General features: G+C 42.6%; 1 protein-coding gene across 4 annotated transcripts in view; it reads left to right on the top strand.

Moving 5' to 3' along the window:
* manba (mannosidase, beta A, lysosomal) overlaps window positions 1-14871 on the top strand; it is a 107315-nt gene that overhangs the window by 46391 nt on the left and 46053 nt on the right. For all 4 annotated transcript variants that reach the window (XM_043674525.2, XM_087979858.1, XM_087979859.1 and 1 more), the window contains exon 6: window positions 7828-8006. In XM_043674525.2, coding sequence (XP_043530460.2) covers window positions 7828-8006 — 179 coding nt within the window. The remainder of the gene's footprint in view (window positions 1-7827; window positions 8007-14871) is intronic.

Raw genomic sequence — 14871 nt, forward strand, 5'->3', positions numbered from 1 at the left:
TATTTTTGTATCAGCTACAAATTTGGATTCAATACATTTGTTTCCTTCCACTAGGTCATTGATATATATTATAAATGGTTGCAGTTCCAGCATTGATCCCTGTGAAACCTCATTGGCTCCAGGCCACCAACCTACAAAAGAATCTGTTATCCCACCTGCTGTTTCCTGCCCATTAGCTAATTCTCTATCCATGTCAATATACTGCCTCCAACACTACAGGCTCCTATCTTATGAGTTAGTGTTCTGTGAGGTGCCTTGTTAAATGCTTTCTAGAAGTCCAAATATAACATATCTACTGGTTCCACTCAATCCACTTTGGTTGAGACTACTTTGAAAATCTCTAATAAATTAGTCAGACACAATTTCACAATTGACAATGGAGTCTGACCATAAGCCACTTCAGATATTTTCCTTAAACTACTACTATCTGCTCTAAAGTGTCTGCAAAAAATTAAAAATCATACAACACCAGGTTATAGTCCACCAGGTTTATTTGGAAGTAAAAGCTTTCGAAGCACTGATCCTTTGTCAGGTAGCTGGTGAGGCAGGATCATCGGGCACAGAATTTATAGTAAAAGATCAAATGAATCGAAACCTGCAACCCCATTCTAAATGATTAAAGATTTAACAACAATCTAGGTTTGTTCAATACATTGCATCAGTTGTATGACACTTTGATCTTTTATTATAAATTCTGCATCTTACGATCCTGCCCCACTAGCTACCTGGTGAAGGAGCAGCGCTCTGAAAGTTTGTACTTCCAAATGAACCTGTTGGACTATAACCTGGTGTTGTGTGATTTTCAACTTTGTTCACCCCAGTCCAACACTGGCATCTCCACATCATGTCTGCAAAACATGGTATTGCATTTGCAGAAATATTACCTGAATGTGACATTCAAACAAGCAGAACAGGTATACTTTGACAACTGCTGATGAAGGAAGTTGAGGATGTTAATGCTAAAATCTTCCAGAGCAACAGCTTGACATACTCTGATTATCATCAACCCAGCAGAGATTTTGACTCTGAAAAGTAAGTACCTTGCTGAAATCGAGCAATGTAAGGAAAAAGGTACAAATCTCTAACGGTTGCCGGAAGAAGTGAAGAAAGGATGACCTTACAAGGGTATGCCTGTAGCTATAACAGAGTATTGGATGTTCGGAGATGAAGTGATAGCCTAAGAAGAACATTTTGTACAAAGGAAGCAGTCGTTAACCCTAAGTTGATAAGAAAAGTGATGCTAAAGTACATCGAGGCAAGCCATAGAGGAATTGAGCCTAGCCTGAGGAAAGCAAGAGAAGTGCTCTAATGGCCAAACAAGAGCAATGAGGTTAAGGACCACATCGACTCATGCTTTGCTTCAAATGGATACCCAGCTAAGCAAGAAAATGAGCAGTTGATGACATGACATCCCAGACAGACTAGGGGTGAAGTTTGGAGTACACTACATCACTCTCTCAGGAACTGATTGTCTTTTCACAGTCAACCAGTTGTTGTAACTACTGGGAGGTGGACCAACTGACGTCAACAACTACCAGTGAGATTGTAGAATGTCTGAAAGCACACTTCAGTCACTGATATTTCAGACATTGTGATGAGTGACAAAGACCCCCAGTTTATGAGCGAAGTATTCAGTGCTTCACAAAGGATTGGGAAATTCAACACCATACATCATCTGTAGACTGTCCCTGTCAAATGTAGAGATTGAGGTGGTGGTGCAGATTGCCAAAAGGACCATAAAGAAATCAAGAAAACTTAACACCAGCAATGATTTGGAGATGCCGGTGTTGGACTGGAGTTAAAAATCACACAACACCAGGTTATAGTCCCAACAGGTTTAATTGGAAGCGCTAGTTTTCGGAGCATCACTCCTTCGTCAGGTGGTTGTGGAGGACACAATTGTAAGACACAGAATTTATAGCAAAAGTTTACAGTGTGATGTAACTGAAATTAGACATTGAAAAATATCTTGATTGTTTGTTGAGTCTTTCATCTGTTTGAATACCATGATAGCTTCACTTCTTTCATATGTAAGTCACAAAACCTTTTTTTAAAAGTTGCATTCTCAGGTTAACTGTAACAATTGGTGTTAGCTAGACAATTATGTTGAAGGTGTTAGCCCCCTGTTTTCCCTGTCTGTGCCAGAATGTTTAGACTGATTCTAATCTAAAAAGTGAGATAATAGAGTCTTACATGGATTCATGCAGTTTTTGAGCAAAGTACAATGTAACTCTGCAAGTACAAATTCACTGCAAAAACATATATGTATATGCGTGCATGTGGGTCTTGTGTGTGTCTGTCTGTCTGGGTTTGGGGGTTGTGAGAGTGTGTGTGTATGTGAGTGTAGAGTGTCGTGTGTGTGTGTTTGTTTGTTTCTGGGGTGTGAAGGCTAACACCTAACACCAATTGTTACAGTTAACCTGAGAATGCAACTTTTAAAAAAAAATGTTTTGTAATTTACACATGAAAGAAGTGAAGCTATCATGGTATTCAAACAGATGAAAGACTCAACAAACAATCACGGTATTTTTCAATGTATAATTTCAGTTACATCACACTGTAAACTTTTGCTATAAATTCTGTGTCTTACAATTGTGTCCTTCACAAACACCTGATGAAGGAGCGGCACTTCGAAAGCTAGTGGAAGAAATGTGCCTATGCAGAAGAAGTCTGGAGAGAAATGCAGTGGTGTTTGTCGAGGTTCGTCCCGAGCAGTGCCGTGACGTGGGACTCCGTGCTCTACGGTCTGTTCCCTGGGACGCACACCGAGGCGATCATCAACTGTGCCTGGAGGATCATCAACTCGGTGAAGGACGCTCTCTGGGCGGTCCGAAACCTGTTGATCTTCCAGCTGAAGGAGTTGACCCCGACTGAGTGTTGCAGACTGGCACATTCCAAGGTCCAGGACTACGTGTTGAGGGACGTGCTGAAGCTTGGGGCAGCTGCCGCCAAGGCGCGGTGGGGAAAGACCACCATGTAACATCTGCCTGCCTAAGCACAGGGGGCCGACCCAGTAAGGGGGCTCCACTGACCCCCCTGCTAAATATGTGAATAGTAATCATACAGACCTGCATATATGAATTATTCTGTCTCTGTATGCCAAGAAATGGAATGTTTACGTATGTATGGCATGATCAATTGTACAGATCATCAGAATATTTTATGATTAAAATATATATTTGAAATTTAAAAAAAGTGCTTCCAATTAAACCTGTTGAACTATAACCTGGTGTTGTGTGATTTTAAACTTTGTGACACCAGCAAGGTGGTCTTTGAATTGAGAAATGCACCTGCTGAAAGTATAGAAACTAGTTCATTGTCACAGACCATTGAATTACCATTCCAATAGAGGAGTATACTGAAGCCAGAAGTAGTGAGGGAAAAAAATCACCGTGAAACAACAACAAGCCAAATTTCACTTTGATCAAGCTGCCAAATCATTGCCAGAACTGAGCGTTGGAGAGCAGTTCAGAGAAAGTTCGCTTGGTTGATACAAGGTATGGAAGGACTGCCTCATGAGGAGGGGTTGTATAGTTTGGGCCTGAACTCAGACCTTAGAAGGACATAGAACGTTACAGAGCTGTACAGGCCCTTCAGCCTTCGATGTTGCGCCGACCTGTGAAATTAATCTGACCCCCATCTAACCTACACCGTTCCATTATTATGCACAATTTAAAGACTGTATGCAACGTATCTCTGCATGTGCAGAAATTAATGAAAGTAGAAGCGTCTAAAATTAACAACTGTTTTGTTAGTCACGAAGAAAACAATTGTTCATAGTGCATTGGGCTAACTTCATAATTTATAATTACAAATAATTGTGTATACAATCTTATTGTTGTGAAATGGAGAATGCTTGGAGAAATGTACTGACTGACTTGCCATAAGCATGTGACCATTCTGTCTCGATATAAATACCTTTGTATGGAAATGATAGCAGCCATTCGGTACACATCACTTGTAACAGTATTGTTGTTTACAACAACAGCAACTTGTATTTATATGACATCTTTAGCATATTAAACCATCCTAAGATGCTTACCAGAGCACTTATCAACAAAGACAAATCACTTTGTAAAAAATTTAATGCTGATGTGCAAGTTTACGTTACTTTTAAAGAAGCAAATTACAGAAAAGCAAGTTGCCAAAAATGACAATGAAATGCACTTGTAAGTATGAATTTCAATGAATATGCTTTTACCAATGATAAATATTACTGTCTGGGAGGCATCCTGTGAGATTGGGTATTGGGAGATCAGAGGCACAATCCTCACAATTTCCTAGTGTGTGATTTATGCGTGTAAAGCATTCCCTAGTGCTATACCCATATTTATGCTCACGATACATATGTACTAACAATGTATTGTGCAAACATCAAACATACTGGCAAGCTTAAGAGGAACTGTGCCTGAAGGGATTAATACATAGGCTGACTGTGGCTCAGGCAGAGAAATAGGAGGTTAGTAAAGTTCTGTTATTGAAGTGTGGTTTGTGATGCATCAGTACTGGTCTGTTGCTCTTTCATGTGTTGCTCTTGAGTCTGAGGGTGATTGTGTTGAGTAGATCTCTGGAAGGAAGCCCCCCCCCACCCCCAGGTTTCCTGGCATTTTCTCACTTTAGTGAAAGTTACTCTTGTATGTTTTCATAATATTATAATAAATCCAGACCACTTTCTAAGAGCATAGTACTTTAATTGTGTAGCTGTGTGCAGTAAGAACTGTCAGTAACACCAGAATATTTCTTAATTACTTCTTCATCAAGTGAGAAAATGAAGTGATTGTGAGGTAAACTAATGGCTTTTTGATGTAACATGTTTCACTCTCAACCTGTATACCCAGAGGACAACATTTGGACATTGAAAGTTCTGTCATATTATGTTTTCTTATTTCAAATGAAGGTTAAAATGGACAGTAATGTGCCTCCTTGCAGATTGTATTGTGTGAACCCAACACGGGTAGTTGTTAAGAAAGCTGCAGTAACTAGTTAGTGCCTATTGGCAACTTTATTCATTGGCAAGCCAGCCATGCATCATAATTTAAAAGAAGATGTTGCATTTTCGACCAGCATTTGTGTACATTCACACATTGAGGCTACGTGGAATGTCAGCTGTTCCAAAACTGGACTTAATTTGCCTACCCAGCAAAAAGTTGAGACTGGAGTTAAATTCTATATTCATTTCAAAATATATCTGGTGTAAAATGTATAGGATTTAATGAACAATAAATCAATCCACCAGTAACAGGCCAAGAAAATAGAGGGCTAGAATCACGTCCAGTCAGCTTCACCAGCTTCACTTCGTTCATTTGCTGACCTTAGAGTTTCACCAGTCAGTACAGATGAAATGTTTTATCAAAACTGGTACATTTTGAATACCTCTATCAGATTGCCTATAGTTTAAAATAGTGAATATGCAATTTAATAACCTGCATAGTCCTAATCCTGCTTCATTACTTAAAGATTATTATGTATTCTAATTTGATCAGTTGTACAAATTTAACTGGTGTCGACTATTTCTGCATCAGTAAACATAGAGGAAATTCTACATAATTTCAAGTGCATTGTGTTAAGGTTAGGTGGTAGATAAGTGATAATGTCTGTGCACTAATAATTCAGAACCTCAGGCCAGTGTTCTGAGGACATGGGTTTGAATCCCACTGTGACAGATGGTGAAATTTGAGTTTAATAAAAAAGCTTGTCGAATGGTAACCGTGCAGGCATTGTTGATTGTCATTTCAAAGCAAAATCGCTTTGGGAAGGAATTCTGCCATCCTTACCCAGTCTGATCTAGGCGTGACTGCAGACACACAGTAATGTGATTGACTCTTAAATGGGAGGTGGGGATGGGCAAAAATGCTGACCTCACCAGTGAAGCCCACATTCCATGAATAATTTTTAAAAAATTATTATTGACTCTAACTGTGTGAACTGAACTCTATCCTAGCAGGTTTTGAGAAGATTTGTAGCTCAGGTTGAGGTTCTGGATGTAGGTTTGCTCGCTGAGCTGGAAGGTTCATTTTCAGACATTTCACCACCCTACTAGGTAACATCTTCAGTGAGCCTCCGGATGAAGCACTGGTGGCATGGCCTGCTTTCTATTTATGGGTTTAGGTTTCCTTAGTTTGGCGATGTCATTTCCTGTGGTGATGTCATTTCCGGTTTCTTTTCTGAGGGGGTGATAAATGGGATCTACATCAATGTGTTTGTTGATAGAGTTCCGGTTGGAATGCCATGCTCCTAGGAATTCTTGTGCATGTCTCTGTTGGGCTTGTCCTAGGATGGTCCCAGTCGAAGTGGTGTCCTTCCTCATCTGTATGTAAGGATACTACTGAGAGAGGGTCATGTCATTTTGTGGCTAGTTGATGTTCATGTATCCTGGTGGCTAGTTTTCTCCCTGCTTGTCCAACATAGTGTTTGTTATAGTTCTTGCAAGGTATTTTGTAAATGACATTAGTTTTACTTGTTGTCTGTATAGGGTCTCTCAAGTTCATTAGCTGCTGTTTGTGTGTTGGTGGGTTTGTGGGCTACCATGATGCCAAGAGGTTTGAGTAGTCTGTTAGTCATTTCTGAGATATCTTTGATGTAGGGGAGAGTGGCTAGGGTTTCTGGATGGATTTTGTCTGTTTGTCCTCTATCCTCTCTAATCTGACAGGAAGTACCTCACTGTTGTGGAGCCTGAATCCAAAATTGGCTTACACTTCGGAGGCAAAGGGTAGTCTTGGAGGATTGTTTTTGTGATTAGAAACCTGCGACCAGCAGTGTACTACAAGGATTAGTGCTGGGACCCTTGTTTTTTTATGTGCATTAATGATTTAGGTGCGTATAAAAGGTAAAATTTGTAAGTTTGCAGATGACACAAAAGTTGTTGTTGGTGGTGGTGGTAGGAGGATGATCTCAGGCTACAGTCTGACAATGATCAACTGGTAAATTGGGCAGAGCAATAGCAGGTGAAATCCAATCCCGCTAAGTGCAAGGTGATAGATTTTTGGAGGTCTAATAAGGGCATTCACAGTGAATGGTAGACCTGGGAGAGTACTGAGGAACAAAAGGACTTGGTGTACAAGTCCATAGATCCCTGAAAGTGTCAGCACAGGTAAGCAGGCAAAGAAGGCATATGGGATGCTTCCCTCTATTAGCCAGGGCATACAATATAGAAAAAGGAACTTTTGTCATAACTTTATAAAACATTAGTTTTAGACCGCAGGTGGAATACTGTATGCAGTTCTGATTGCCGCACTATCCAGAGAATATGATTACACCGGAGAGGGTTTGAAGAAGATTCACCAGGATTTTGGCTGGGATAAAATGTGTCAGTTATGAGGAGAGGCTGAGTTTGTTTCCCTTGGAGCAGAGGAGGCTGCGGGAGAATCTGTATGAGGTATAGAGTAGATTGTGAGAATCTCTTTCCCCATGGCAGATGTATCTAAGACCAGAGGGCATAAGTTTAAGGTTAAGAGCAAGTGGTTTAGCAGAGATCTGAGGAAATTTTGTTTTCACCCCGAGTTTGCTGTATAGAGAGAACATGATGCCTGAGAGGGTGATGGAATCTTACCATATTTAAGAAGCATCTGGATGAATACTTAAAATGCCAGGGCTTGGTAGGCTATGGGTCAAGTGCAGGTCATTAGGATTCGTATAGTTTGGTGTTTGCTGGTTGGCATAGACATGGTTGGCTGAAGGACGTGTGTCTGTGCTGAATGACTCTGAATCAAGTACATTTTGTGCGATAGTAAAGATGTTCTAAAGGTGAATTGAGCAAGCAACTTATAATGGAAATTTAAATACAGCTAAATTGTTAGAAAATTGATTGAACTCTTTTTTCATTTGTAGATGAGAAAGAACAGAAATGGTCAGTGGAAGTGGAGAGTTTTTATGATGTTGTTTTCTCAAAGCCAATTGAAGGTGAGCTGATGGTTAGCATTCCATCTCTACGAACGCAACAAACTTACAAAATAGTTCTTGCAAACAAAGAAGGCAGCAGAAGTAAAGTCAGGTTGGAGATTAATCAGGTGAGAAATCTTTTTACTGGAATTCTCCACTAAGTGAATATTTCTGTTACATATATAACCTGGGCGGCACGGTGGTTCAGTGGTTAGCACTGATGCCTCACAGCACCAGGGTCCCAGGTTCGATTCCAGCCTCTGGCGACTGTCTGTGTGGAGTTTGCACATTCTCCCCATTTCTGCGTGGGTTTCCTCTGCGTGCTCCGGTTTCCTCCCACATGCACAAAGATGTGCAAGTCAAGTGGATTGGCCATGCTAAATTGCCCATAGTGTTAGGTGCATTAGTCAGAGGGAAATGGGTCTGGGTGGGTTACTCTTCGGAGTGTCAATGTGGATTTGTTGGACCGAAGGGCCTGTTTCCACACTGTAGAGAATCTAATCTAATCTTCAGTTATAGGAAGACAGAAGTCAGAAATTACTAAAACAAAACTAAAATGCTGAAGAATCTAAGCAGGTGAGACTGGCAGCATCTGTGGAGAAACAATTAAAGTAAACATTTCAAATCCAAGATAGTCTCCTCTATGTTGGCTAGACTGGGTAATTGCTGTACAGGGTGCCACCTCTCTGTGCAAGTGAATGACCCTAACTTTCCTGTGGCTTGCCACCCCTTACACCATCTCACTCTTATGCTAACATGTCTGTCTTAGACCTGCTGCAGTGGCTCAGTACTCTAGGAACTGGATTTCATTTTCCATTTGAGTGCTTTACAGCCTTCAGCACTCAACATTTATTTTAACAAAAGCAGTGTGCTGGAGAAACTCAGCAGGCCTGGCAACATCTGTAGAGAGAAAATAGATCTAACGCTTCAAGTCCAAAGAAGGGTCACTGGACTTGAAGCATTAGCTCTTGTTTTCCCTCTACAAATGCTGCCAGACCTGCTGAGTTTATCCAGCAATTTCTGTTCTTGTTTGTTTCAAATGTCTGTATCTATCCAGTTGCTAAATAAACTTTTATGGTTGACTAATCCTTGACTAATCCAGGATATCTGGTCTTAACTGCAAAACTTATTCAACCTTCTGCTTTTAGTTCAACTTTTAATATTTTCAGACAATGCAGCTATATTTCTTAGCCTCTGTATTAATGATTTCCTTTTAAAGTCTACTACCAGAGACTAACCATTAGTGCATCAAGAATGTCACAGATAGAGGTACTTAGCACCTCCATAGGGGCTATAACACTGCACTTATGGCACTGTTGCCTCCTCTTAATACACAACTTGCAGCTGAGTCCAGTGTTTTCCATTTCTACCTGTTAGTTCAATAGTTAGGTCATGATACTGATGCTTCTGAGCTCAGCCTGACCAATGAATGGTCATTTACAGATGTGGAGGCTGGTAATGTGGGCGGCACGGTGGCACAGTGGTTAGCACTGCTGCCTCACAGCGCCAGAGACCCGGGTTCAATTCCCGCCTCAGGGGACTCTGTGTGGAGTTTGCACATTCTCCCTGTGTCTGTGTGGGTTTCCTCCGGGTGCTCCGGTTTCCTCTCACAATCCAAAAATGTGCAGGTTAGGTGAATTGACCATGATAAATTGTCCGTAGTGTTAGGTGAAAGGGTAAATGTAGGGGAATGGGTTTGGGTGGGTTGTGCTTCGGCGGGTCGGTGTGGACTTGTTGGGCCGAAGGGCCTGTTTACACACTGTAAGTAATCTAATCTAATCTAATATGTTCCGTGTCATCTGATGGGCTTTGAGATGCAGGTGTGATCTGGAATCTGCGTACATTGATCTGCAGAGTGACAGTCTATGGCATTGTTCATTATGTGCGTAGTACAAGCTATCCAAATGATCCTCAACTACTCTTCTCTTAGCCATGTTTTTTACTTCCTGGAAGAAAGAGTGAACGGATTGAAGTGTTGTTCCACTTCAGATCAATAATTTAACATGTTTTAATTTTTATGTACTGTCAAATCTTCAGCCTTCAGTGATCACCTATCTGTGGTGATGTGTAACTGGCTATTGAGAGAGCTTTTGACTTAGAATCATAGAACCTGTACAGTGTGAAAGCAGGACATTTGGCCCATCGGGTCTACACCACACCTCCAAAGAGTATCCCATCCAGATCCACCTCCCTACACTATCCCTATAATCCTGCATTCATCATGGCTAAATCACCAAGCCTGCACAGCCCTGGACATTACGGACAATTTAACATGGCCAGTCCACCTAACCTGCACATCTTTGGACTATAGGAGGAAACTGGAGCACATGGAGGAAACCCATGCAGACATGGAAAATGTGCAAACTCCACACAATCAGTCACCTGAGGCTAGAAACCAACCCGGGTCCCTGCCACTGTGAGGCATCAGTGCTGACCACTGAGCCACCATGCCACCCCAGACTTGACACTGATTATTCTAACTTGGACCTGTTAAGTTTTGCAGTTATTAAGAAGGGTAACCTGACCAAGCAGGACCTTCTGCAATTGGAGTATTGTAGGGAATAATTTCAAGCTCTGAAACACTCCAAAATCAACAGACATTCACCTGGAAGGTGTGGGAATGAAGGGCAGAGTGTTCTGCCAGACCATTCAAATGTGTCCAGTTTCTGATATTGTACTGATAATGAGGCAACCTTCGATGGCAGGATGATGCAACAATTTTTTAGTCTTATTGTTACTTGCATCTCAGTTACTGATTTTCCCTACAGTCATGGATTACTAAGTGTGTGATATCTTTATGTGAAGCTAAATTTACATCTTCATTACTCCTTCATGATAGGGGCATGTATGCTATGTTCTTCATTCAAAGTTCTAGTTGGATACAAAGAAAGCATTTGCCCTTGCGGGAAGTTCAATGCTAGGGACCATAAATATAAATGAATCACAGCGATCCACTTGGGAATTTAGAAGAAACCTCTTCACCCAAAGAGTGATGTGAATATAGAACTTGCTATCACAGGGAATGGATCGGATGAAAAACATCATTCATTTAAGAAGAAGCTAAGTAAGAACATGACAGGGAAAGGAATAGAAGGCTATGTTAATAGGGTGAGATAAAGAATGGTGGGAGGAGGCTCCAGTATAACACAATCACAGGCATATACCACTTGGGTTATGAATCATAGAGGTCTACAGCACAAAAAAAGGCCCTTGGGCCAATTGAGCCTGCACCAGTCAGAAACAGCCACCTAGCAATTCTAATTCCATTTTCCAGTACTTGACCTATAGTCTGCACACTTTGCCTTTAGTATATGCCACTCTGATACAAGTCAGGCTCACAATCTGTCATGTGTTCTTGGCTCATGAAACTTTGTACAAAGAGAGCTTGAGGTAAGCATTTCGTTCATCATTCCATTTGTACATTATTGTTGAAATATTTGTTTAAACATAGAAGAAGAAGAAGAAGAATACAGCGCAGTACAGGCCCTTTGGCCCTCGATGTTGCGCCGATCCAAGCCCACCTAACCTATACTAACCCACTATCCTCCATATACCTATCCAATGCCCGCTTAAATGCCCATAAAGAGGGAGAGTCCACCACTGCTACTGGCAGGGCATTCCATGAACTTACGACTCGCTGAGTGAAGAACCTACCCCTAACTTCAGTCCTATATCTACCCCCCCTTAATTTAAAGCTATGCCCTCTTGTAATACCCGACTCCATACGCGGGAAAAGGTTCACACTGTCAACCCCATCTAACCCCCTAATCATCTTGTACACCTCAATCAAGTCACCCCTAAACCGTCTTTTCTCTAATGAAAACAGCCCCAAGTGTCTCAGTCTTTCCTCATACGATCTTCCTTCCATACCAGGCAACATCCTGGTAAACCTCCTCTGCACCCGTTCCAGTGCCTCCACGTCCTTCCTATAGTATGGCGACCAAAACTGCACACAATATTCCAGATGCGGCCGCACTAGAGTCTTATACAACTGCATCATGACCTCAGGACTCCGGAACTCAATTCCTCTACCAATAAAAGCCAGTACGCCATATGCCTTCCTCACCGCACTATTTACCTGGGTGGCAACTTTCAGAGATCTGTGTACATGGACACCAAGATCCCTCTGCTCATCCACACTACCAAGTATCCGACCATTAGCCCAGTACCCCATCTTTTTGTTGTTCTTCCCAAAGTGAATCACCTCACACTTAGCTACATTGAATTCCATTTGCCACCTTTCTGCCCAGCTCTGCAGCTTCTCGATATCCTGCTGTAACCTGCCACATCCTTCCTCACTGTCAACAACTCCTCCGACTTTCGTATCATCCGCAAACTTGCTCACCCAACCTTCTAACCTCTCTTCCAGGTCATTTATAAAAATGACAAACAGCAATGGTCCCAAAACAGATCCTTGCGGAACACCGCTAGTGACGGCACTCCATGAAGAAACTTTGCCATCAACTACTACCCTCTGTCTTCTTCCATCCAGCCAATTCCTAATCCAAACCTCCAACTCACCCTCAATGCCATATCTCCGTATTTTCTGCAGTAGCCTACCATGGGGAACCTTATCAAACGCCTTACTAAAATCCATATATACCACATCTACCGCTTTCCCCTCATCAACCTCCTTCGTCACCTTTTCAAGGAATTCAATAAGGTTTGTGAGGCACGACCTGCCCTTCACAAAACCATGCTGACTATCCTTGATCACATTATTCCTATCCAGATGTGCATAAATCCTATCCCTTACAATTCTCTTTAAGACTTTGCCCACAACAGAAGTGAGACTCACCGGCCTATAGTTACTAGGGTTATCCCTACTCCCCTTTTTGAACAAGGGAACCACATTTGCTATCCTCCAGTCTTCTGGCACTACTCCTGTAGACAAAGAGGACATAAAAATCAAGGCCAATGGCTCTGCAATCTCCTCCCTTGCTTCCCAGAGAATCCTAGGATAAATGCCATCAGGCCCAGGGGACTTATCTATTTTCACCTTTTCCAGGATTTCCAACACTTCTTCTCTACATACCTCAAAGCCATCCATTCTACTTATTTGTGACTCAGTATTCGCATCGACGACAATGCCCTGTTCCTGAGTAAATACTGAAGAAAAGTATTCATTCAGTGTCTCCCCAATCTCTTCCGCCTCCACACGCAACTTCCCACTACTATCTTTGACTGGACCTATTCCTACCCTAGTCATTCTTTTATTCCTAACATACCTATAGAAAGCCTTAGGGTTTTCCTTAATCCTACCGACTAAGGACCTTTCATGTCCCCTCCTTGCTGCTCTTAGCTCTCTCTTCAGGTCCTTCCTGGCTACCCTATAACTCTCAATCGCCCCAATTGAACCTTCACGCCTCATCTTGAGATAGGCCGCCCTCTTCCATTTAACAAGGGATTCCAATTCCTTATTAAACCACGGCTCCCTCGCACGACCCTTTCCTCCCTGCCTGACAGGTACATAATTATCAAGGACACTCAATAGTTGCTCCTTGAACAAGCTCCACATATCATTTACACTCTTGCCTTGGAGTCTACTTTTCCAAGCCACACATCCTAAGTCATGCCTCACCGCATCATAATTTCCCTGACCCCAGCTATAACTCTTGCCCTGTAGTACACACTTATCCCTCTCCATCACGAGAGTAAAAATCACCGAATTATGGTCACTATCCCCAAAGTGCTCACCTACCTCTAATTCTAACGCCTGGCCTGGTTCGTTACCCAGAACCAAATCCAGTATGGCCTCACCTCTTGTTGGCCTGTCTACATATTGTGTCAGGAAACTCTCCTGCACACATTGAACAAACACTGACCCATCTAACGAACTTGAGCTATAGCTTTCCCAATCAATATCAGGAAAGTTAAAGTCCCCCATAACAACCACCCTATTACTGTCACTCATCTCCTGAATCACCTTCCCTATCCTTTCTTCAATTATTCTAGGACTATTAGGAGGCCTGTAAAACACTCCTAACAGGGTGACCTCACCTTTCCTATTCCTAACCTCAGCCCAAACTACCTCAGATGGCAAGTCCTCATCCATCGTCCTTTCCACCACTGTAATACTATCTTTGACAAGCAATGCCACACCTCCCCCTCTTTTACCCCCACCTCTGACCCTACTAAAACATTTAAATCCTGGAACCTGCAACAGCCAATCCTGTCCCTGTTCTAGCCATGTCTCCGTAATAGCCACAACATCGAAGTCCCAGGTACCAACCCACGCTGCAAGTTCACCTACCTTATTTCATATACTTCTTGCATTGAAGTATACACACTTCAAGCCACTTTCCTGTTTACAGGCACCCTCCTTGGAAATTGATGCCATGTTCCTAACCTCCCTACACTCCAGGCCCTGCACCCTGAAGCTACAATCTGGGTTCCCATGCCCCTGCAGAGTTAGTTTAAACCCCCCCCAAGAGCACTAGCAAACCTCCCCCCAAGGATACTGGTGCCCCTCAGGTTCAGGTGTAGACCATCCTGTTTATAGAGGTCCCACCGTCCCCAGAAAGAACCCCAGTTATCCAAAAACCGGAATCCCTCCCGCCTGCACCATCCCTGTAGCCACGCATTTAAGTGTTCTCTTTCCCTATTCCTCGAATCTCTATCACGTGGCACGGGTAACAAACCAGAGACAACAACTCTGTTCGTTCTAACTCTGAGCTTCCAACCTAGCTCCCTGAAAGCCTGTCTAACATCCTCGGCACTCCTCCTACCTATGTCGTTGGTGCCAATATGGACCACGACTTCGGGCTGCTCCCCCTCCCCCTCCAGGACCCGGAAAACACGATCAGAGACATCACGTACCCTTGCACCTGGGAGGCAACATACTAAACGTGAGTCTCTCTCGTTCCCACAAAACCGCCTATCTGTGCCCCGAACTATCGAGTCCCCAATTACTACTGCTCTGCTCTTCTTCACCCTTCCCTTCTGAGTAACGGGGACAGGCTCCGTGCCAGAGGCCTGAGCCCCGTTACTTAC

Source organism: Chiloscyllium plagiosum, unplaced genomic scaffold (genome assembly GCF_037043375.1).
Source record: "Chiloscyllium plagiosum isolate Xiang-an unplaced genomic scaffold, Cpla_swu_hap1 HiC_scaffold_36, whole genome shotgun sequence".
Taxonomy (NCBI): domain Eukaryota; kingdom Metazoa; phylum Chordata; class Chondrichthyes; order Orectolobiformes; family Hemiscylliidae; genus Chiloscyllium; species Chiloscyllium plagiosum.